This window comes from Branchiostoma belcheri, unplaced genomic scaffold (genome assembly GCF_001625305.1).
Source record: "Branchiostoma belcheri isolate BF01 breed outbred unplaced genomic scaffold, Haploidv18h27 scaffold41, whole genome shotgun sequence".
In the NCBI taxonomy this organism is placed as follows: domain Eukaryota; kingdom Metazoa; phylum Chordata; class Leptocardii; order Amphioxiformes; family Branchiostomatidae; genus Branchiostoma; species Branchiostoma belcheri.
In genome coordinates this window covers 936,934-962,749 of record NW_017804032.1, presented here as the reverse complement: position 1 = coordinate 962,749, position 25,816 = coordinate 936,934, and the positions used below count along the sequence as shown (strand labels likewise).

General features: G+C 39.9%; 2 protein-coding genes across 4 annotated transcripts; both read right to left on the bottom strand.

The window, feature by feature from the left end:
* Nucleotides 1-347: 347 nt before the first annotated feature.
* LOC109477718 lies at nt 348-1,878 on the bottom strand. Its single transcript, XM_019779063.1, has 2 exons — nt 1,708-1,878; nt 348-1,412 (listed from the first exon to the last, which is right to left on the bottom strand). Exons 1-2 carry the CDS (start codon nt 1,876-1,878, stop codon nt 705-707), a joined length of 879 nt encoding a protein of 292 aa, XP_019634622.1. The 3' UTR covers nt 348-704.
* A 2,325-nt stretch (nt 1,879-4,203) lies between these two features.
* Nucleotides 4,204-24,534, bottom strand: LOC109477853 (LIM and senescent cell antigen-like-containing domain protein 1). Of its 3 annotated transcripts, none has more exons than XM_019779283.1 (13): nt 23,446-24,532; nt 13,239-13,352; nt 12,906-12,951; nt 12,642-12,708; nt 12,219-12,339; nt 11,753-11,824; nt 11,318-11,395; nt 10,236-10,331; nt 9,637-9,691; nt 9,078-9,219; nt 8,448-8,523; nt 6,394-6,523; nt 4,204-4,402 (listed from the first exon to the last, which is right to left on the bottom strand). In XM_019779283.1, exons 1-12 carry the CDS (start codon nt 23,982-23,984, stop codon nt 6,436-6,438), a joined length of 1,494 nt encoding a protein of 497 aa, XP_019634842.1. In that variant the 5' UTR covers nt 23,985-24,532; the 3' UTR covers nt 4,204-4,402; nt 6,394-6,435. The 3 variants fall into 3 exon arrangements, with proteins under 3 accessions (XP_019634842.1, XP_019634841.1, XP_019634843.1); XM_019779284.1 differs by having other exon boundaries at nt 4,311-4,402; nt 6,402-6,523; nt 23,446-24,534; XM_019779282.1 differs by lacking the exon at nt 6,394-6,523.
* Nucleotides 24,535-25,816: the final 1,282 nt, after the last annotated feature.

The window sequence follows — 25,816 nt, the reverse complement described above, 5'->3', positions numbered from 1 at the left end:
GGTGCTGAGTATTGTTATAATGTAGTAGCGTTCTGTTTATTGACGTGCCCTCACTATTCTCAACAGATTTCCCAAATAACTTCACCTTCACGTATAATGCACAACATGTATGAGTAATTCTTCTAGTCCCCTTCTAAAGCTAAGGGTAATGACGTAACTGTTGAAAACACAACGCAACATTCTTCACTGATCAAAAACTCTCTTCTTATACTTTATACTTATATTAACAGATATATTTAAAACACATGAAACGGACTCATGTTTCGCGCAAAGTTCTCTTTAATACACAGAAGATACATGTTAAAAAAGGCACATTTTCCTCACACGACGTTCATACCAGTCATGAAAAAGGAGACATGACAATGAAATGTGTGATCTATATCTGAGATTGGATCTTAAGTAATGTTGACGTGGGTACTTAACAAAGTAAGTAACAGAGCATCTCTCAGGCATTTATGTCTTTAGTAGAAAAAAAAAAGAATCACAGTTATCAATTAACCTCACTGTAAAACAAGCAAATGAACAATGTTTCTCAAATGTACCAATTCATTACCGAGAGTGTCAAGAAATGTTAATTACATCTGACGTAGGTTTGCCATCTTGGCAGGGGTATTTCTGTTTTCATTAAAAGTATAACTTCATCAGAAGCTCATACTCATAGATAAACCATATCGGTTCCAACCACGTGTGGACCTGTCTCTAACTTAAGTGATCTGTGCCGTGCAGCTGTAGCTGTAGGCCACCGACCCCGCAGCCACCACACCAAACACGGTAAGTGCGACCGTCTCAACCCACCGGATACCCCCGATCATGCGGTGCTTCCCCTCGTGGCTTGTCGTGTTGTTTGTCGTTTCTGTGGCGTTCTCCACCAGCACCCTGCCTTCCGCAGCCATCTCCGTCTTCTCCATGTCGCCCTTTGTTTTCTCATCAGTAGATGTGTCCGGCTTCAGCGCAGACTGGGTCATCTTAGAGGCGGGAGCAAACTGGGCCATCATCTCAGGATCAAACTCGCGGTTCAGAACCTCGAAGATCTGCTTCATGATGCGAAGCCGCGCCATGGCGAGGTACACGTTGCGCTGATCTGTCGTCATGAAGGCCCAGGACTTGAGGATATCCGGCACGCCGTCAATTTCCTCCTGCACGCTGCATCCAAAGACAGTTGGCCCCTGAATAGGTGGGCGAACTTCATCCCCAGGAGGCATGCCAGGATCAGTGATCACATCGTCGGGAATCAGAGTCGGGTCGTCTCCAAATCCGGGCTTTACTGGGAACCTTTTCCCGGTGTTGTGCGCAACCTCGGGATCCGTCCCTGTGCTGTATCCCCAGCTCCGGTACGGGGGAAGGCTGGCAGATGTAGTATCTACAGCGGTGTTGTTGTAGTACCACTGAACTGTGGCGGTCTCAGTAACCACCTGAAACATACACATTCTTCCATAGTAACAGAGTTTGGACACAGGCAAGGCCTGGGTGGGCATCCTTTGTTTCTCAACTTGGAGAACTTTTCATCATGTTCAGTGAACAATCGTCTAAACTTCCTCAAGGTTAATATAAAGCTGAAATGATTATCACGATAGTTCATGCATAAAGAACAGCTAGGCAACGTAAACTAATGGGCAATCAGTGGTCGATGGTAACATATCAGACTACCTATTTTGGCATATGTAAAAGATGGTACAGAGATATGAAGTGATAATGTAGCAGACTCACCGTAGTCACAGTTACAAGAAGCAACATAGTAATCATAGCCGCTTTAAACACCAGCCGGTGTCCGTCCCGCGGCTCATCCAGCACGTTACAGGCCGGGAAAGTGGAAGAAGTAGCTATAGCGGCCCGAGCTCGAGCCCGCCGGTGCCTTCGCCGGCCACCTCGTTTCGACATGTTGGCTGAAATAACTCAACTCTTGACAGAGGAAAGGAGTAGCTCACGTCTACGTCTTTTTCGCTCCGAGTCAGTCAAGATTGTAAACAAACCACATCGAACGCCGTTGCTAGTCTAGAACAAAGGGAGTTTGCTGTTCCAGAACAATGTTTCGAACAAAGGGTCGTTGCAGAACTAGGACGGTGCCACAGCACAACTAAGCGAACACGGAAGCGGCGCTCTATTCAAACACCAAAACACACCTGTCCTTGGTGCTAAACTCTATTCAAACACCAAAACACACCTGTCCTTGGTGCTGAACTCCATTCAAACACCAAAACACACCTGTCCTTGGTGCTGAACTTCATTCAAACACCAAAACACACCTGTCCTTGGTGCTGAACTTCATTCAAACACCAAAAACACACATCCTTGGTGCTGGACTTCATTCAAACACCAAAAACACACCTGTCCTTGGTGCTGAACTCTATTCAAACACCAAAACATACCTGTCCTTGGTGCTGAACTCTATTCAAACACCAAAAACACAAAAACACACCTGTCCTTGGTGCTGAACTCTATTCAAACACCAAAACACACCTGTCCTTGGTGCTGAACTCTATTCAAACACCAAAACACACCTGTCCTTGGTGCTGAACTCCATTAAAACACCAAAAACATACCTGTCCTCGGTATAAACCTGAAGCTATGTTTTTTGCTCGATTTCAAGGCCAATCAGCCCATGGTGGTGAGATAAATGTTTAACACAGGCTACTATAATACACAAATAATAGAATATGCATTCTCAACATGGATTGAAAGAATTACAGGCATCTGGTGAAAAAAGGGAACATTTTATTGTTCTAAATATATGTAAATGAAACAAAATTCCCTTGTCTTAGTAATACCACATCCAAAAAATAAAACCTGTAGATACATAAAGTAATATGACCATAATCAATTAAAAAGAGCATAATTGAGCTTAATTAAGACCAAAAAAGTGACTGTTTCCACTGCGTGTACATGTAAGTTGGTGGTGAGGAAGACAAACTGGTTAAAATAAATAAAACATTACAGGCCATTCTTTTCTCTCTACCGTATTACATCACGTTGCATGTATAGGGGCCATGCATATACATGTAGAATCAAGCACTAAATTGCCTTAGACCAACAGATACTTTATAGAAATTTTATATGCTTGCGGGGAAAATCCTAAGTATGGCAAATATTGAATGTTCGTCCCTGAAACCATATCACACTCAATATGCGAGATCAATCTAAGACACCAAAATATCTGTCAACTTTTCATGTATACAGGCTTTTCACATATTATATCGAAAGTTTATCTGTGTTGGTAGGTACATGTTTGGAGTTAAAGCTTTTGTTCCAACACAAAGAACTTTTCTCACCTAGACCTCACTGTGGTCTTCTTCAACAGACTGAGTGTGACTTGTGACTTATCTGGTAAACAATGTTGGCACCAATGAAAAGCGTCTATACATATTTTCCTTGCCCCTATATAATGTATATTAAATACTTTAATTTTCTACCATCCACTGAATCTACTGCATCAATATAATTCATAACACAAAATATTAGTGCAAATGTAGCACATATAAGACCAAAGTAGCTGTGAAGCCTGCTTAAGAGAGCTTAATTAAACTTAAATATCATTTTGGTAAATACGGATTGTAAAATATAGGTTATAACTAAGCAAACTGGATATTTACCTACATGTACATACATATATGAACATACATACATACATACATGTACATATGTATGTACCAAGTACAAAAAATGGCTTAAATGCTGAAAATATTGAGTATAATATCAATAACCCACAAAAGCAAAGTACTGTACACTGAAATAGAGAAAACTTACATATTCCTTTCATGATTAGATGTACCGTGGATATTGGCTATATTACTAGTCTGAAATCACAGGTAGTGTTGGCATGTCATTCCAAGAAAAGATAAACTACATTATGACACAATGTAGTTATCTGAGATATTATGAATTCTTTAGCACCGTTTCTTATTGCACCTATCTGACTGATCGTGAAGATTTGTTTTACCTATTATTACAGTGTCCAATACGTATGCCTTTTCTCTGGTTTGGGGTAAGTATAAGAAAAACTATGTTGTACAAAACTCTACTATGTAATTTCACTCTTTTTTAACTTCTCCTTCTTTCAACATCATTGCCATCTTCCAACCATAACAGTTACTGTATCCTATCCCAGCACGCAACTTTTGGCTAGAAAACTGTTCACATCAGTAAATTATTGTCAAGTCTTTTCTTTATCAACACATTTTCACAATCACTTGTACGTTCTTGTTTTTCTGCTCTACAAAGTCTATAACTTCAGTATGTGAAGGTCACCAGTGAAGGGCGGCAGCCATTTTGGAACATTGCATGCTGGGATAGGATTCTCAACAAAACCCCATTTCTCTAGGTCTTCAGACGTTTCTTCAGTTCCGTCGGCAGTTTCTCGTAACACTTCTTGCAGACAGGCCTCATATCAACCTCTATGAATCGACTCCTGTGCACAATAGGAAAGAAAAAGAAGAAAGACTTAAAATTAGTGGTATAACAAAAAGATTCTGTATGCCCTAGTTGGTGAAATGCCATGCTTCCTTAATCAAGCTGCATTATGTAACATTTGGATGATACAAAAAGGAAATTTTCTGGTCTTTTCTTAACAAAGTACGTTGAATCATCATGTGGCAAATAAGTGCAGAAAGCCTACATATATGTGCCATCCTCGCCAATTGTAAATTTTGAAATTTTTGCGGTGTTTTAAGTTGAAATTCCGTACCTCTCACTGCAAACTCAACACCACAAATAGGATGTTAAATGTTATTCTATACCTTCTTTCTTTACTATGTTGAATAGTTTTTGCCAAACATTGTACAATGTAGAATTGTTCTGCAACTAAATTCTTTTATAATATTTACTATCATGATTGTTTCAACTGTGAACTAAAGATACTACATTATACAACAAAGTCTAAAGTCTAAATGCCACAAACTTGTGCATACAATACAATGGTTAGTGTTTCTTCAATTTTGCATTTGTTCAATGTACCACACAAAGAAGAAAGATGCATCATAAAAGTGTTTGAGAAAAGTTGAAAGATAAAACCCTCCTGACAGGAAAAAAAGGGAATTAGAATTAGTATTTTGGTTAATGAAAAGTGCATGGCATGCTGCGCGTCGTTAGAAAACCTCTGAAAACAAAACAAACTACATGCGCATAAATTAGCAGGTCACACGACTCAAGCAATTCCCATCATGCACCGCCACCACTACTGCAGGATGCACCATTTCACCATATTCCCATTCCCAGGATGCATAGCACCGAGGGGGGGGGGGGCATAAAAATTCCCAGGTTGCATAGCACCAGGTGGTTGGAATTGTTCAGGTTCCGACCTCCGTGCGTTATGCATCCTGGGAGATTTTACCCCCCTAGCGCTATGCATCATGGGAATGGGAAAAAGGAGAATATTGTCTCACCGAAGCAAAACAACTACATATACAGCACAGAGCAAAAATGTCAAACCAGGTATTGCTAGTATAGGTGTTGTTTCTTCCATGCAAGTGCTGTAAGGGCTAGGAGAGCACAAGGCTGTTAGTGCCTAGGAAAAGTGGAAAAGGAAAGGATTTGTTATAGCAATGCAAATGATGGCAAGTTATGGATTAAAATCAAAAAGCACCCTAAGCATATTACTAATTATTAATATTATATGCTAGCAGACAATGTCTTGTATTATTGCTGAGAGTTGGAAAAGCAAAGCTACATGGCTTTCGTATCTACTATTGCAGCAGTTTCTATATACATGTACAAGATGGCTCTTCATGCACATTCTGTCAAACAAAATATAGCTTTCATAAGGCAGCAATGAAAACTGTTAGTAAGTTAATTAGTGGCATGTCACCTTCCTAACTATTTACTAGACACTTGGAAAAAGTGGATCTATTATGGAGAAAGGCCATCACCAAATTAAAGTTTGCCAGCATTTTTTACCTTCAGGACTCCAAGAGAACCAACACAAGGCTGGTGTTAAATGGGCCCTTTAGAGTGCTGAAGGCTAAACATGGTAATGTGAAGGTATAGAATGATAAATCAACATGAATGTAAGCTGTGATGCTTAAAGGCATACCTACTGTATTCAATGTATTCACAGTAAGATAAAGATATTTTGTCAGAGTTTGAAACAAAATTTTTAAAAGGCATCTTAAAAACTTTCCTGGATAATTTCATAGAAAAAATCTCTTTGATAGCCATATCCTTCCCTTCCTTTTGGTGTATTATCATGACCTGGCTGGGGTAGTTCAATGTCTACAGGAATATACATGTATGTTCACAATGGTGGCAGGTGAAAACTGCAAACATAAAAGTCTGTGAAAAAAAATCAGGAATTACGGTAATCTTTTTAGTCTGGTCATAATACACGTAGAGTATGCCTTTAAACTGTGTAGTAACATGCAGGAGATTGTATTATTATTGCTGACTGCGGCATGTCCAACCTACATGCGTACACGGTACAGGCGTGACAGACAGGCGTCAGCGCCTTCACTTATAGCGCTTCTTCAGCTCCATGGGGAACTTGACGAAGCAGGCCTTGCAGACGGGCTTCATGTCAAACTCCAGGAACTTGGTGCTGTGTGGAATGTACACATGGTGAGTACAGAAATGATTGAGGGTCATTCCAAGACACAGGTCCTGTACTGAGCAAGACGGCAGAACGTACTGCGCCTGCGTGAAACCCGTAATGTCTTGTGCATGATACTTGGGTAGAATGTCTCTTTTAACTCTAAAGTTGTATACGCGTAAATCACATTCTTGTCTATAGTTTTCAAATGTTGTGTTAAAAAAAAAAGATATCACCTCCAACAGGCAAAATTCTGATGCAATATTGACCAAACATCCAACAAGAAATACAGGTTTCACACAAGCGCATTACGTTCTGCCAACATGCTGCTGTACTGTAGCTGGGAAGGTTAGGTACAACAAAATGCATGGGGACAACAGAAAGATATGTTAAGGGTCTGTATAATCTGTATCTTGCTACATTTTGTCTTCCTTTAAAACTTCAATGAAAAGTGGCTTGAAGGCCAATTTGAGTATTGTACGAATTGACTAAGGCTGAAACAAACAAACACAGCAGGAAAGGAGTTCTCAGAAACTATCGGAAGAATATTTTCCAGTGTTGTCTGGATTTCTTGCAGGCCACAGCCAACGTGACATGGTAGATTTTTAGCCAAGGAATATATTCAACGTGCCTGGCAATTTTGAGAGTGTAACCATAGGTTGTAATAGTGTAACGACCCGTCTATGAATGTTGCATGAACATCGGCTTCAAAGTGAGTATGTGAATGTATTTCAAAAGGGGCAATCCTGTTATTTCAATCACAAGAAGAATGTCATTGCAGGGAATCGAAATGAAAATTTTTCATGCATGCAATCAACATTTCTAACCTTTCATGCCCTTACTGTGATGTTAAAAAATATCATAATTAATCTTAATACATTATGCATACCAAAATAGGGGTTGTAAAAAAACATGCAATCCAAACAACAAACATATAGAAAAGGACAATACACTAACTACATGTGCATATATTACCTATACGTGTCCTTTGCATGGCATGGAAGCCGCACACTCCAAGGAAAAATACATCAGTCTACCATTTACATCATGTACCTAGTTCAGTGTAGATTTGCCATGCACAATACTAATATAGAAAGGTCTCATTGCATGTCTTGTATTTCAAGCAGCAAAATGGTATGCACACACACATATATGTACACATGCAAGTGTTTATGACTTACACACCATAGAAAACAAAAAAAACACAACAACATTGGATTCAAATGTCACTTGAACTGCACAGGCACAACTTTTGCCACCACAATTTATGATTATACAATTTGTTGTTGAAGCTTCTGTATGAAATGTGCCCATTTGAAAATAGTAGTGTATAGCTTGGAAAGTCATATGAATTCTATACATTTCTACTTGATATTGTGGCTGTGCATCAAAGTAACAATCATAAAATCCAACATAATTGCAGTAACATAGAAAGAGATCTAGGCAATTCAATACAACACACATTCATATTGCTACAAAATGTATGACACAATGCAACATTGAGTGAATTGTAGACATGCAAGTAGCAGTCACCCAAAACCCAATCGTTTATTGTAGGAAACACACAAAAGCAACTTACAGTCATACATTTTCAGGCTCAATAACTTTGAATGCATGCTTCACGATGCAAAGAACTAACATACCAAACTGAAAAGACCAACATGCTATACACTTTCAATTCATGGTATAGCATCCATTAACAACATACATTGTATTCTCAATAGTCATTGTATACACCTGAACTCTTACTAACAAGTAGAATGTTATAGTTTATTTGCATTTTGTCACTATACAGACTTTACACATAACTCTTAAGAGTTCTAACTGAAAAAAAATATACATGTATCTACTGCATGTTTTCTGTGATAATGTGATAAGAAAACATATTATAGCATGTAGTAAAGTACATGTAAAGAGCAAAATGAGTACTTACTTGAGTGTAAGTTTCTGGTCACAGATTGAGCAGGCGAAACAAGCGACACACCAGGACTTGTTCAAGGCACTCACAACTGGAATCACAAATAATGTATATGTACATAATCCATTCAGTAAGGCAATGATCATAATGTATTCTAAAATTCACTCTTCATAAACTTTTTTGTTTGTCTTTGAGTTTGCAGGCTTGACAGTCAATACTCTAGTCACTTATTTACATGTACATAGCACATTGAAACAACACTATCCAAATGAATTTCTTAATTTATGGTGGAAAAATGGCATTGAGTCTATTTAGGCCTAGGAAAAAATATGTTGTGTTTCCAGTTTCCTGACAGATCCTAGAAAAAAAAAAAACCCAGTGACCCTAGCCTAGCGTCTGCTGACAAGGTCTTACCATTTTTGATCTGACATCTGATATTCAAACCCTATGTGACGTTATTTTTTTCACACATTTTCAGAAGCAAAACAAAAAACAATCCCTCCTACTAGCACTAGTACAAAATGTACCTACCAACCCTATTCCTTTCAGGACTGTAACAACTGGAAACAAAACATTTATTTTTGTAGGCCTTAAAATATAATCTTACAACCCAGGCTATGCCAATGACCTTGACCTATGACCTACCATCTCCAGTGATGACCTTGTTGCAACAGTAACAGACGTCCCCAAACAGCTGGTTGTAGTGAGTCTCGCAGTACGCCAGGCCCTTCCGTTCGTAGTGGCGATGGCCCAGGAACGGCTTCTCGCATTTGGCACACACAAAATGCTGCACAACAAAGAAGTTTGTTTGTTTCATTAGGATCTCAATATTTTCTTGGGAGTTTGTATTGAAGTTTTCAAATAGTAGTATTTGGGCTGGTAACATTGAAAATTACCTGGACCAGACAAGTTTCACCTGCACCACTCGGACTTTGAGAAGTATGGATTATACAAAAAACTCTTCAGAAACCATGACTTTTTGTCTTAAATTTTCTTTTATACTTCAAAGGTGGTAACAGTGAATGCAGCAAATCAAAATCCATATACACCTACATTTGTATACATGTATTAGCCCAGTACATGGACCGGTGCAGATTAGAGGCAGGTAGACATCAGAAATACCTGCACATCTCAAATTTTATATGGATAAATAGAGGTTACTGTACATCTACAGAGTCTTACCTCTACCTTACAGAGTTCTTACCTCCACATGCCACTGCTTGCCAAGTGCGTTCACCACACGAGTCTCGATGGGACGCCTGGATAATGAAATACAATTGTATCATCTGTACATGTAAACCACTGCTGTTTTGTACTAGTACAATGTACTTTAGGATATAGACCGTATCCTCTAGAGAATAGATATGACTTACATACTTAAGAAGAATCCTGGTATTCCAAAGGCAGCTCTTAAAGTTTGGAGACTATGGAGGTACAGCATGTATTTCACTACAACTTCTATATGTAATACATCTCAGATTTTTCATCATCAAAAATGTGGGAAGTCAAACAGCAGCCATGCAATTCTATACATCACTGCAAGGTGGCGCTTCTATGAAGTGCAGCTGCTTTTCAGTTCTTTGATTGAACCTTAACATTTCTGCTAATGTTATGTCTCTTAACATTACAAGTATGAATGATATTAAACAGCCAGGCTGCATATCAAATTGACAATTCTATCACTGTGACAGTTTCTAGCAGTTGTTGTACTGTAGTATTCTATCATTGAGCAATGATTGTTGAGCACTAAAGTTTGAGTGAAAAGTTGACGATACAAAAATGTGGAGATTTACGGTAGCTGACCTGCAGGCACCACAAATGGGGATTCCCATCTTGTCATGGCAGGGGAGGCAGTACAGCTCTCCTCGCAGCTCACGGGCAACTTCTGTCAGCTCCTTCCTGTAAACAACACGGACAAAATGGCTTGTTTAATAACTGACCACAATTTTGTATACATCCAACTCCTGTACGTTTGGGACTGCATCGTAGATACAGTTCCCTGTAACCAAGCATATGTGTAGATATGTAAATATTGTACATTTGGGAATGCATCTATAGCAGCGACACCTGTGCTGTATTGCAATGTGAACCAGTAAGAATAGCTCTGAGGAAGGTGACAGACGGTCACCGAAACGTCGGCTGAATAAAAGACTTGGTTGTGTAAATAGAGTCTCTTTACTCAGTGACTTACCAACCTGATAAACTATTCACGGATGAACAAAATACGAATCTTTGTCATGTCCCAACTGGTTTTCCAGTTCCTTCACATGTTATTAGTGTCAACTTGTGCTCTCCTTTCATTTAGTGACGCCAAAGAAGAGTAGAGTAGCAGAGTTTGATCTGCCTTTGAATATTGTTTACCTGGATGTCTAACCTTCATCAACGTACAAAATAAGAATCTAGGACACGGGGCCAGACTTCTTTGTGCCATCTACCTCTGGGCATTACAACCATCCCTCAACAAAGTACAGAGGGGGCCACAGACTTTCTGCAACATATGATCTACTGCTCACTGAGTCATGTGTGTCATCTGCATAATGTGACGTCACAGAAGCAGTGGATTGTTCATTCCTTGTCAAAGACTAAGTGTCTTGTAATAATAATTGGTATGTGGGTAGGTCTTTGTAAGATGAGTGTCAAGGTTGAGTTTGGGCCTCCTGTTGGCTTTCCTTGGTACCGCAGCAGAATTTTCACTTTTTGTATCTTTTGTCATGTATATGCTATGGTCTTGATTTTAGGGAGGCAGTTACATAGGGGTGCTGCACTATAGATCTCTAGAACATGCTACACATATATGTACAGATATATGTAGCCCAGAAGGTAAATACTAACAGAGGTTACATTTTATAAGACTTCCTACTGCCTTACTGAAGGTTGTTACCTACCCACAATGGTGACAGTTGAAGTGGTAGGGATGGTACGGTTCACTCTTGAATATCAGATGCTTGTCTTCAATCATTTGGCTGGAAAATAAAAACATTTATCTAACTCTTGTATCAACAATTCTTCTATGTAGAAATACTGTCATCAAAAACTATCACTTGGGATAGATGGATAAAAATTCATACAAATTGATTCCAGACAAAATGTATCAGGTCTACCATGCTTTAGAAGTGGCTGGAAAGGGTAGAAATTGGCCAAAAAAAACAGAAAACATGCCAAGGGAGTTGGTCCACTAAAGGAGTACAGCTTGCCATTACTGAACTGTACTCCTTTAGCAGACCAACTCCCCTAGGATCATGTTATCTGTCTATTTGTCCAATTTCTACTCTTTCCAGCCACTTCTGTAGCCTGGTAGATGCAAAACATGTGTGACTTACTGGCACTTCTGGCAGATGTACTTGCCCAGTCCTGAAGCCCTCTCCCTTGCATTACAGGGGCGACACAGGGCCCTAGGATACAAAGTGTAACGTTCAGCAACTTCTGATCCAGTAATCATAATAACATACATGTACATTGTAGGAATACACTGGAAGTTGAAGATTCTTCCCAAGCAAGGGTTTACAGGGGCATCTTAACAATGTGTATCTCTATTTCTTGAATGCATGTACCTATAATGACCTGCTTTTTACTTGTTTCTTCTTATCAACAAAGTAATGTTATCATAAACTACAATACCAGTAAGTATTATGTTTACTACTTAACACCATTTAATGCCCCCCCCCCCGAAAAAACATGTAGGTTTCCAGTTTCTCCTGTACAATCTGTCTCAAAATTTTTTACAAATTGACATGTTCTGTTTTTATACAATATGCAAAAAATTAAACAAATGGATGGAAACTTTACCTGCCAGCGTTCTTGACAAATCCTGTGTCAGCCAGCGGGGCATGGCAGGTGTGGCAGGTGAAACAGTCGGGGTGCCAGTTATTATTCATTGCCTTGATAACACGGCCAATCACAAACTCCCCTGGGAGAAACATTCAAGTAGTAATAGGGAGTTAGAAATACCCACCTGCAGTCTGCATTATGCAGAGATATTTTCAATATTGCAGAAGAAAAATTAAGCAACCTGCAATTTTGCAAACTGAAAAAATCAGGCTAGGGGTTCAATTGTTTAAATTTTTGTGCTTACTGCTGACTTCACAATATACTCGTTATGCAGGTATCCTTCAAATTGCATGTAAAATGTTTGCCAACATGCAATTCTGTATGGGTTTGAGTCAGGGTTAGAAGTATATATCTGTACATTGTACAATGTATGTAACTTACCACACTGCCCACAACATGGTGCATACAGCATATGGAAGTCATGCTCACAGTACTTCCTCCCCTCAAACTGTAACACATTCAACAACACAACATCAACCTTGACTTCTGTAGTCATTTCACTTTACCTTTAAACTCTCAGGGCAAGATTTGGGAAGAAATGGGGAAAGATTTTAGAATATAAGATTTTCTTACAATTCATCCCAACAAAGCTAAATATTCACGAAATTCACAAGAATGTATAGTATACATCATACTGGTACTCACCTCATAGAAGAGTCCATCTGGGAACGGCTGGAAGCACTGGGCACAGCTAAACAAGGAAAAGATGTTATTTACTACAATAATTTACACATTATTTACTAGCAGGAAGGTATCCAGAAAATTGGTTGAAAACATGCTGAATGACATTTCAGACTTTCAGAGGGTTTGAAATTTAGATTGAAAATATTTTAGCATTACTACTACTAGTAGTCAATAAAAAAGGGCTAGGGTCAGTCAGGAAACCGGAAACACAACATTTTTTTTCCTAGGTCTTAGTAAATTTGCTACAGAATCTGCCAGAAGCCAGTATACATGTACATTGTACAATGTACTTACACAAAGCATTTCTCATGGTACAGCTCTCCATTGGAGTTGACCATCTTCTCATACGGCCCAAAGCCACCCCGACACCTGGTGCACATGGCATTGGCCAGGTTGGACATGATGGAGCTGAAATGGGAAAATAACACAACAGGCTTGTCATTACTATCTGTACTACAAACATGTACATGTACATAACATGTACATGTAGAAATGTCACCTGTATATGCAGGTTAGTGTAGGTAAAATTGGAGATGTGTAGGTACATGTATTTCTGTTGTCTACCTGCACATAACCTGCACTGGGCTATCTGGGTATGCAGGTTAAAATTGGAGCTGTGCAGGTATTTCTGATGTTTACCTGCATCATGTATTGGCAGTTTTATGGTATGTACATGTACAGTACTGATTGTTGGCATAGGTCTCGAAATACCACCTGCATATGCAGGTTAGTGTAGGTAAGTGTAGAATTGGAGTTGTGCAGGTATATCTGTATTACAACTAAAATATTTCTGGTGTAAGTAATTTTGAAAGTAACGTGTACATTCTTGACTTTTGCTACTGGTTTCATGTCCTCTTTTGATTTAGTTTGCTTGAAATTGAGCACAAAATAAAGAGATGGACAGTGTTTACTCTGGCACTTGATTCAAAGCAAATTTCACAAATTTCACCCCCCAAACATCGATTATGACAATAAAAATACACGTTAATCAATTTTTGGGGGGCTTTATATTTAGCAGATTTGAAATGGATGGAATCAATGTATTCACCAAACAAATTCCGACATGCATTGACAATGCTGGTTTGTCATTGTGTGTTGGTGACTGCAGAAGTTAGGAGGTGAAACCCCCTGGGATCTGTCATTTTTACAGGTACATTTATGACAACTGTCTTTTCTTCTTTTTATTTCCTTTTATAGGCAACTTGTTGTTTTCTTTTTAAAAAATCTTTGAACAGGAAAATCAGGCAAATCTGCAATTTGTGCAAATAGCTACATTAAGGGATGATTTCAATGCTTCTCCTATTACTTAACATTTTAAGTCTTGCACTTCACTGAATGATTTCGTCAAAATGCTGTCTTCTCTTGATCTTGGAAGGGTTAAATAAAACTAAATTTCAACCTAATCAAGGAAGTAAACCTTGTAGAGTTTAACACTTTCGCATTCAGAGCTGTGATTGTGAAGGATTCTTCTACACCAGTGATTTAAATTCAAAAGTTTACGGAACTCCCAAGGATCAATTTTGGGAACAAAATACATCCTGGATGAAATGTTGCTTTCAACATCGACAGTCTAAATTGAGCATGTATGGATCCAATTTGGATTTTCAAGTTACCACGTTTGGCAAACCTTCATGATACTTTCATTTCTAATTCTATAGAAAGAAAAATTGTGAATGACTTTGTTTCCTATATTCCACAAACAAAAAGAAGAAAAAACAACTTTTCCATTTGACCTGCATTTGCTGTAAAGGTGTGTAAAGGGAAAAGTTAGGTGCGGAATTCGAATACAAACACAAGCTAAAAGCATACTGTAATACTGTATACAACATTGAATGTTGGCCAACAGTAGAAATCGATATACTGTAACTATAGGTGCTGTGTATGTGTGTACCTGTACATGTACCTGTGTAGAGTACATTGCAGAAATAGCGCAAACCTACACCAGACTAATAATGTGGCTTCAAAAACAGTACATTTAGCCAAATAGGGATCCAGACAGTGCTGTGTACCTTTCCCTAAAAGTCAAGAACCGATTCTGGACTTATAATAAAAAAAAACATGTCATATACTACCCCTTTCTTTCCAAACCACCTAAAACCTTCCATAGATTGCAAAATCTGTGCTGCAAAATTATACATTGCCATTGGGCATCGTGAAGTATCAGCCTCCATGTTATGTGGTCCAAGTTTTGCCCAAACAACAATGCAAGGTTGTATATATGCCATGGGTTTAGGTCCGCACTTACGAGTCTGGACCTGAACCTAAACCTCTGGACTTGAATCCAGACCTAAACCTAAATGTGGGTTTAGGTACACATGTACACAGCACAAAGATCCAGGGAATTAAGCCACTGTAGACTTCATTTGCCCGTGCAGGAAATGAAACCGTAACGGTGGACCCACTTCCCTGGCCAGTCACACCCTCTTTTTGTAGAATTCTAAAATCCTAAGTGGGTGACTGGTGTAGGCTAGCACAAACCCAGAAGGTAAGATCCTCGGTACTTGCACCTGTGCAAACTTACCTGTGTGTGCTTCCATATCTGCTAGTTATCTCGCCTGTGTCTTAAGCTTTAGATACAATACTGGTGAAAATTACACCTTATACTCTTAATAAACCAAACCAAATTGTCCACCACAAGAATTGTGATACTGATAGACTCTTTTATACCAGTCCATTTTGTCTGATTCTATCAGTTGCAAACAGGCTTTGTATTTTAAGTTTAAACTTTAAAAGTCTCAACAGAATTACCACCAACACTAGTATTACTACCCTTTTAAATGCCATGGCCAAGTTGCTATTTCACCATTAAACTGAACCACCAATTCAGACACCATTTGCCATTTATTTGAGATTGATTATCACCAACACTTGACTTTAATTCCCATTGGTCTTAATCAGCTATTTATTTGCATTAACACCTCAGCGATTATTACAGCTAAATGAACTGGGCAGGTTAATAATCATTGCTATAAGTACTGTTGTTACAGCTGACTATACTTTTTGAATAGAACTAGTAACGTCTACTAACATATTTTCACCAGGTCACATATATACATGTACATTTTAGCATTTTGTTCAGTGGCAGATTAATGTTAATGCTCCAAGGTTAGATTGAATGGCTTGAACTTAGCTTTGAATGTTTGATGCCTTAAATTGAGGCATAAACATTCTGTATATGTTCAGTAGCCCCCAGCCGATTTCCTACACCCCAACTCCAAGTGCCATTGCAATTACACCTAGCACCATGAACATGTATTGATACCGACCGGTCAATCGCGTCCTGTTTTCTCACACTGTCCTTTCGGCGCTGGAATAGGGACGAATCGTGCAAGGCAAGCGGCATTGCGCCGCTACGCCCGGGTGCGGTATTTTCTCTACAATGCAGCGGGGAAAGTGCAGGGTTAGAACTAATGTCTACGTCATGTTTTTAGGCTTGATGGAGGAGTTTAGTCACAGCTGGAGTGGGAGAAGCAGTGCCAGAAAACGATGGGCGAACGTGCACATTTACTGTTAATTCTATAAAGCTCAAGGTACGAGAGGCTAGGGGAGATACGTAGCAATAAGAATAGCCTCAGAAAAAACAGACTCTTTGACAAGACAGACCATCTGCTCAAAAAGCAAAATTCTATATGTATAAATAGTATAATGCTCAAAGTACAAGACTGCAGTTAAGATATGAAGCATAGCCTTAGATAGAAAATACAGTATCAGAAAACTCTTTTGACAAGACAGACCAGTTCCTTAAAAGTTAAAGAGCAAAATCCAAACTAAGACACCCCACTAGGTCATTAAAGGATCTAATGTTATCAAAACAATAACTCTTAGTACACTCTCTATAGTCTAAACATATCTTTCAAGCCAAAGAAGATTTGGTGGGAAGTGATATAATTGAAAGGAGCCAGACATCAGCTAATAGATATGGGAAGAATCTTAAAATTATTTCTCAAGCTCCATAAAAGAATATTTATGGTCTTTCAAATCTAACCTACACTTGAGAGGTTCAAGAAAGTTTAAGATCACAGAAGAGCTTTCATAAGATGAAGAAAAGTGGTAGCAAAGTTCTAAGAAAGACCAACAATGCTTGCAGATGCACAGATGTACATGAAAAATACATCAATGTTAGTCAAAATTATATTTCCTTGTTATTAGTAAAATGTATAAGAGGAAATTGACTTTGATTTAGATACAGTCTATGATAATGGAATTATAACATTTTGTAATAGAATAAAATGATGCTCAAATCTGTCTAAAACTGGGAATTCTTTTCATTTTGTTACTAGTGTTAGTAGACAAAACATTGGATAATTACTAGTAAACTCAAAATGACTGCCGCTAACAGCTATGAACTTTGGGATGAAAACAATGACACAGCAGTTACGAGTTAGAAAGAAATTTAAAACTTTCGACTTCATTCGCTGATTCAGTGATTGACAATTTGACATACATATACTCATGATCCCTTTCTGGAACTGGGTTAGGCAATGGTGGGAGGGGCACATCTAAACCAACATGGTGACATACTTACTGTCTAGTGGAGGGTACTGCACTGAAACTGAGTTGGCGTTTTGCAGGGATATCACTTTTGTTCCCTGCGGAATCCCTACTTAATGGAGTACTCCTTGCTTCCCTAGCACTACATGGGGAGTTGGGCACAGTTAATAATATAAGTCAACCATACAAAAATGCGGCTGTCCCTTTTGAAGAATGCGCACCAAGCATTACTGTGCAAAAGTCTGCAAATTAGGACACACACCTCTTTAACCCAACTGATGGTATGTTATACTTCACTTGCAAAAACTGACAAAAACTCTTTAACAAGCCATGCCCTTTTTAATCAAATGCTTCCTTACTTTCTTGGCAAGTTTTAAGGGTGAGCTTGTGCAGAGAACGACTTACAAACACAACGTACAGCCCTGTACAAAGTCTGCAAAGCGTTGCTGTCACACGTTTAAGAGTTAGAGCAAGGGTTACAGTGAAACTACGCAAGACCATGCAGCGTAAGAGTTTGCAAATCAACAGATGAAAGCACTAAGGGTAAAAGACGTAACAGTTACAGCAGACAGTCTAAATAAGCAATACCCTCGCATCATCCAGACACCCTTTCACCGCTGCACCGTTGGAAATGGCAAAAAAAAAAGGCCAAGAACCGACACCCCTTCAAACATTTGTCCACCAAGGCAGCTAGCTCCCTCCAAAAACAAATTGACAGACACAACACTTTGCCTGTAGGGGGGGACAGGGTCCCAAGACGTGAGCAATCCACTTGGCAATGTTACTCTTGGCTAGTATATATGTCCTTGAACGTATGTTTTCGATTAAGGAAGGTGCCTGGCAGAGACCTCGACAACCCCAGGCCTGTTTGAGCATGGCATTGGACTTGACACTGGCAAATGTTCACAGCAATAGATGGTTTGCTCCGAAGGAGGGGGAGGGAGGACTGTGCTATGTGTAAACAAAGGGGGAGTCAGGTATCCAAACACTTCTGGGTCCTCTACTATAAACAGCAACACCACTAGGAACCTGGTGAGGGCAAAAAAGGCCACACCAAAGAATGCAGCACGTACTGACAGATCTAGACTAGCACATGGAGGAGCTTGAGTAAATAATGGTAGGCTTTCTGTCTTGTCTCCTAAGATGTTACTGTAAGAACTTAAAGACTTCAAAAGTCTTGAGGTTGAGTATACAAATGTACACACCTGGCACTACACTGTACAAGGATTTGAATACCAGCCAACATTCAAGATGACCTCTCTAGAAACAGCTGTTATTTCATTATCCTAAAACTTAACGTAACTTAGTAAGTCAACTTCTCAAAATACAGTTAGGACAAAACAGGACAGCATTTCTTTTACTGAATTCAATGTAAGTCACATAAGTGGTAAAGAGCTTTATAATATTACCAACCAGTTTTGTACTGAGAGTAGGTAAATACAAGCTGGGTGAGCAAGAAAAGCAGAGGTGAAGAACTTAAGAAGTGACTGTTGTTGGTAGTGTTATCAATTATAACATGTCTGTTTAAAATGACTTCCAGTAGCATGTATTTCAGGGTATACACCTTACTGATGTTGCAAGTTCCAGATGATTACAAAAACTAGATATATGTAAGATATCTATCTTCTATTGAAGTACAACTTGTACAAGAGTTATATGCTGTATTACGTTTTTCAATACTTTACTACACACAGTTTGTGTATTGTAAATCTTCAACAACATGTAACAAACAGAACTGTTGAGTCTAGCCCAGTGCTGAACAAAATTAGAAGCAGTATTTCAACATTGTACCAATGGTACGCATAGGTGAGCAGCATAGCAAACAGTACATGTTACCTGATATCCATGGCCACCTATCTGTTCCTGATAGAATTGCATGTAAAAGAGAGAACACCGACATCAAATACTCAATCTGAATGGCTGAAATAGCGGAGATTGGGTGGAGGCCTGATTAACCTAACATGTATGCAATCTAAAAAGTAGAGTAATGGTTTATTTGTGGACACACAATCAAGGATTTAGTTGGACATTAGCACCTATTTCTAATGCTGATAAACCTTTCTAAGTGGTTGGGATCTCTGTGTAAAATTAACATCAATTTAAGTACAAATGTACATGTATACTTTACTATTAATATCAATGAAAGTACAAAATGTACATGTAACATTACGTGTAGGTCCCCCTTTTGCTTCTTCCGCTTCAAATTCTAGGGCAGTTCCTTATTCAGATTTGGGAAGTGTTTCAAGAATTTTTTGGGCAACACCAATTTGATTTCTTGGTTCAAATTATTCAGGAAAATAATATTGGAGTCGGCAGGATATACATGTATGAAAATACATGTAATCACGATGTCAACATACCAGGCTGGTTAAGGTTTCAAATAATGGATTTTGAAATTGTAATTCATTGACTTATTAGTAGAAAACTTGGAAGGTAACTTTTGTCAATTGGTATTCTGAATGGATCCGAAAATTATGTGCTTTTTAAATATTTTCTTTTCAAATCAGAAGAAAATGAAGTGGTGAATCTGAAGACCAAGAAATCAGACTGGCTAAGCGTAGAGTAAGCATTGTAACTGGAAAGCAGGGCTGTTGTTCAACTTCAAGTACAAGAGTAAACGGATTTGTCAGCCCTACCAGAAAGCTATGTCAGCTGTCAGAGGAAGCTGTCATCAACTGTTAGCAATCTTGTGAACAGGATGCAAAACTTCCCTGTCTTTTTTTTTCTTTTCAAGTTTTTCCTTTCAAGGAATCCATTCCTTGACTTGTTAATGTTACATCTAACTTTAAAAAAAAAGAAATGCTAGGAAACCTTATCCTACACAAATATTTAGGTGCACTGGTGGCCTACACAGTCATAAGACTCCAATTTTGGCTGCACAACTTTAAGTGCAGGAACTTTAAAGATATCGAAAATGTAATAAGAAATGGCAGTAAATGTCAATATCAGACAGATTCCTCATCTAAATTCTAATTACTAAATTTCTTTCTTGTTTTGATGGCCTGGAAATGGATGACTTTAAATTGTCCTGGGACTTCAGACTATAGTATAGTATATGCACCCTGAATTTCGAGCCCTGAACTGTGATGTTGAACATGAAAAATGTGACCTTAAACTTGAAAATGTAACAGAATCCCGACTTGTGGGCGTTGCTAGGGTCTTGACCATGGCATTCGGCCAGACCAGACACCGGAAGTGAGTTATCCATCAACCGGTCGGGGTCTGTCTGAATATGGACAAACCCTAAAAATAAAGTCAACAACGAAAGAAAAACTCTCTGACAATCCTTGATACAGCTTTTTCAACAGTTTCTACACAAACTGTGAAACTAATATGTTTATAGGATATCATAATTAACTTATTGATATGCTAGCGATAGATAAATCTTTATCTAAATGTTATCAAGTCCTGGAATCTATGACTAACGGTCTGGGGTATTTCCTTAATTTTTCTACATACCCATGTTTTTCTCAAACAAATATATTAACGAATAATGAGGATATGAAAGCAGCTGCGCTGTAAATCTTTAAAGGAGCGATAAAATTAAAGCAAGGATCAGTAAATTAAAAGAAAAGATGATCGTTCCAGAAATAAATCTCTGTTTAACTATGAGGAGGGGCGAGATCGTCCCGACAACGATTCAGCCAGCAAAACGGTCAAACCAGCGAGAAACGAAGCAGCTTTGCGGCACGCAGACACAGAGACAAGCCTGTTATAACTCCCAGATTGTAAATCTGGGAAATCGGAGGTTATTATGGGGTGAAAAATGTGAATTTTAGGTCTGTACCTGCCCGTCATAAGTTCCACTTCCGCTGTCACCCCGCTCCGAATGGCTGCCCAGCGCACGGGATTATGGGTAATAAACATAGTTTGGGGCAAGACCCCATACGACAACATGCTCCTGCCTGGTGACCGGGGGAAATATCGCACAGGGACAACAGGTGCAGCTCTAAGGGGCCATGCCCAACTGACACACTGATACTTCGGATTAGGAAAACTATTTTGATGAAGGGAACAGAGTAAAGTCAATGTCAGTTGGGCCTGCCTTGTCTCCAATTTCATGGGCGTCCCATATCGATTTCAAGTTCAGGAAAGGACAACTTCGGCAGATTACCTACATGTATATTGAACACAGCACCTAGTGACAACGTCAGTCTAGTGTCATAGACGTAACGGTTAAAACCAGGAAAACAACGTATCTATCTTTTCTCAGAGCCTTTAACCTAAAACCAGCTCTAGTCTAAGTGTCATATTAGTTCTTACTAGCAGTAAGAGTGTAGCATCTATTGCAAAACCTTAAAGATTGGAAACCTTGCAAAAGTACTCAAATATTTACGTAGATATCTTCTTGACTCACAGTACCTTTGTGGAAATATCAATGGCTGAAAGCTTTTGGAATGACACGATTTATCTACCTCAAAATTCAAGGGCATGTTGGCTGAATTTTCAGTGCACCGCACGGAAGCGCCCCCTGTTTCTGTGTGTTAAAAATGCCGCGCCATGACATGGCTTGAGGTCGTCGGTGTTTGGTTTTTACTGGGTGGGCAATACCAGTATCAGTATACTATAGGGACCCGGCATTCCCCGCGTTACATGCCATGGGGCCCTACTGGGGCTCCAAATGATGCAGTATGATGTTTCTATGAGTGCCTTTTATTTGTCTCGATGCGGCTCTGCGTATTTACTAGTAGTTCTCGTAGTCCTGAATTCGAAAACCAGAATAACTTGATGGAATGTGCGTGTGTGTTTGTGTGATAAGGCCAAAGGGGTCAGACCAATTTCGAGCCCAACTATAAACAGATGAATAGGGATAGTCGCCAGTTCACTGCATTGCCCGATCCTTTACTTCTCTTAAAAAAAGACCCGCATTTTGTTTTGTGGATGGGATCCAGTACTACATGTAGTAGTAAGCTATAATTTTATCTTTTTCAATAGTAGACTACTGCATACTAGTACTGAATCCCGTTCACAAAACTACATGGGAATTTTTCTTGAAGACATATTTTAACACTACATAGCATTGGACCTCATTAACTTAATACTAGTATAACATGCACGCATGCATAGGTATTATGCGCAAAAAAAACGTGTCTGTATAAGAATACGAGTATGTATGATGTAAGCCTACACTCCCTACGTAAGTACTTTCCTCTGTCCTTCACATTGGCATGACTGGGTTTTCTAAACTCGGTCAGCAGTTTAGAGATTGGCCGCCTTCTCATGGCGGGAGATGTGTGATAAGATAGCTTACACGAACAGCCACGATGTCCGACACTAAAGAAGACGATGTAGTGTAGTACTACCACCAAGCAGAGGTTTAGGCTTCGAGTCGGCATGTTTTAGGTGATTTTTGGGGCTTTCTTTTTTGCATTGTATTGGTACAATGTGTATATATTTTGTGGTACAAATGGATACTACCCTAGCCAATTTGGTACCAATCTAGATCTTTGTACCGAAAGCCGATCTGCTTGGAGATTTATAATAGTGTACTACGGTGTACAACAGTAGATAAACAACAATACTGGACTGTTTTCCAAACTTGTACCACCCCTACTACCCAGCTGTTGCTCTCTCGTGCAAACAACATATTACGTACATGGGCGTGGAATTCGGCGACGTTGGACCCAGAGAACACAGTGAGTTCTCCACTACATTATAGTTCACCAGAGTGCACGTCTATTGGTGTTGTTATACCGGATATACAGATACAATTGCAATGGTATCTGTCGGTGTCAAAAGAATGATTTATCAACCGTGGGTATATTTGTGTGCCTTTTGAAACAAAAAATGTTATAGTTCAGAGAATTATAGATGAATATATTACAAACTTGTGTCCGAAGCCCAGTGCAAGGTAACACACACGATGTAAAGAGGACTCCTATAGATTTGTCTGATGTTCCTACGTACGTTACTGAGCTAGTGTGGTTTGACTCCTTTCTTGTGGCTGTTGCTAATGCAGTTGATAAAGTTTTTAATGATAAGTAGAGTAGTTAAGTATATCGAAACTTACCCCCAGTCCCCTCCGCGCCATTGAGACACAGACCTCATGGTCCCCGGCGCTGCCTCCGACTCGTCCGCCATCTGAATCTCCACCTCGGAGAAGCCGGTCTCGTCCCCGGTGTCGGCCCCGCTGTCCCCTCCGTCCCCGGCCCCGAGCCCGTCGTCGTCCCCCATGCCGTCATACCCCATCCCGGTCCCGGAGTCATCCTCCTCGTTCAGCGTCAAGCTCTCATCCACGTACACGATCGGCTCGGGCGACGGCTCGGGAGTTTTCGGCTTGGGAGGAGGTGGAGGGGTCTTGGGTTTAGGCGGAGGAGAAGGCGTGATCTGGCGCGGAGGCGGGGTCGGCGGTTTGGGCTTCGGCTTCCTCTTCACCTTCTTCTTCACCTTCTTCTTGATCTTCCTCTTCTTGGGCTCTCCCGTGTCCCTGCCGTCTAAGATGGCTTCCAGATCCCAGTGGCTTTTGGGGACGAGGTCTTCTACCTCGATCTCAATCTCTGTCTCCGTCTCTGTCCAGTCGGCTTCGTCCGGTAACACTTCGGTCATCATGGCTGCTGGTTGTGGTAGTCTCTCTCTCTCTTGTCGTCACACCACCGGCCACAGTGTCGTCCCCCCGAGTCACCTCTATGTCAAACGATGGTTGAATTCTGCACGCTTCCGTCCCTGGGTTCGATTCCCGGCGGTCACATAAGGCAAAATTCCTCTACAACAAATTCGGCGCGCGGCGTCCAAAAAAATTCCAGCTGATGTTGTTCGGTGATGTTTATACCTCTGTACGTACAGTTTTATGCCGCTCTAGCCCGGGGTCAGTCCCGTCAGTGGCATACGGTAAGCAATGCAGCGCCGTGCGGGGTTTTAAAAATAGCCGAAAAAAAATTAACGACCTCGAACAAACATTGCTTCAAGGTCTGATGACAAGAAACGCGGACGGTCAGTTAATGTGGGAATGGTGCGACATTTTTAGGAATCTCCGTAGGACCATGCCACACTGTGGGAGACCCGTCTTTTAGACTCGTACAACAGCAATATGTTGTTTAAATAATACACTGAGTGTGTGACATACTGAGGGGGTCATAACGTGGGGTACATACATGGCCCGTGAACTATTTATACCATTGTGTACTACGTCAGTAATAGGATTCATATCCACCACACACAGGCAACGGCTATTAGGTCAAACCCTGGCGCTCTCCAGTGTCATATTGCGCGGCTATCAAAATAGCTCCAGCTTTCATTGTCACATGTACATCTACAATATCAATGAAATGCATGTACTCGTTAAACGAAGCACATTCTAACCGTAAATGTTTTGTTTTATCAAACGTGACCTGTCAGTACATTATGATCACCTCGCATCTATTTTTGTCAAGCCAATATTGACTCTGGTGACAGATGTCATGCGTCGAACTTAGTCGGTTGCAGTGGCAAGGACTTCAAAACAAGTATAGCGACTCAAATTGCACGTTATGATTTTATTCCATATTAATATTCCACCATATATGCATGTTTTACGTCATGGGATATCATCCATTTACTGTGTGTGTGAAAAATAGAACTGTTTACGTATACTGCTCCTCTTGCATGTTTTCTGAGGGTCGGAAGGCGGCGCTTTTCACAAGCTAACATTTACCCTGGCATGGATGTTGAATGAATGCCAGCGACCTAAGCGCTCCACAACAGGCGAATGGATACTGCCTTGTCACCGTGGGATCTGCTTGGAGGTTATCAGCGACCCAAATTGATCGATTTGTAATGACTTGTGTCTTTAAAACTGATTGCATATGGATATGATCCATAATGCAAAATTATGATTTAAAACACAACAAAACTACTGAGATATTTGGTAGCTCAGTACGGTAGCTCAGTGGTCGCGGCCTCAGAAGAAAAGGGACAAAGTAGGGGTTTTTGCCAAAGGCCAGCTGAAGTTCACGAAACCACCGCAGCATTGGAAAACAACATTGTCGAATGCACAAAGGATCAGTCTCAGGTTCTAGTGGAAAACCCCTCCCCACCCCAACGAACAGTGTATACTCTACAGCAGTTGTTCTCTCAGTTTCGGCGAAAGTGAAAATCTTAAGTAGCAAGCTTAAGGGCACGTTCATCTGTATTCACGGCAAGCTTAGGGGGAGGAGAAATGAAAGCAGGAAAATATTAGATAGAAACCAGGCCCTATTAAAGGCTTTGTTTACATTTAGTATACATACACATAAATTATTATTGTATGCATTTTGCATTATGCAAATTACATCATGTGACTCGGCGTTCCAGTCTTGATCACTGACAGTCGCCTGCTCGTAAGAAAATTCCAACAAAGACAACAACCCCTAAAATGATGAAACTACATGGAGGTGTTACAACAGTTAGACACACTATTAGGTAAG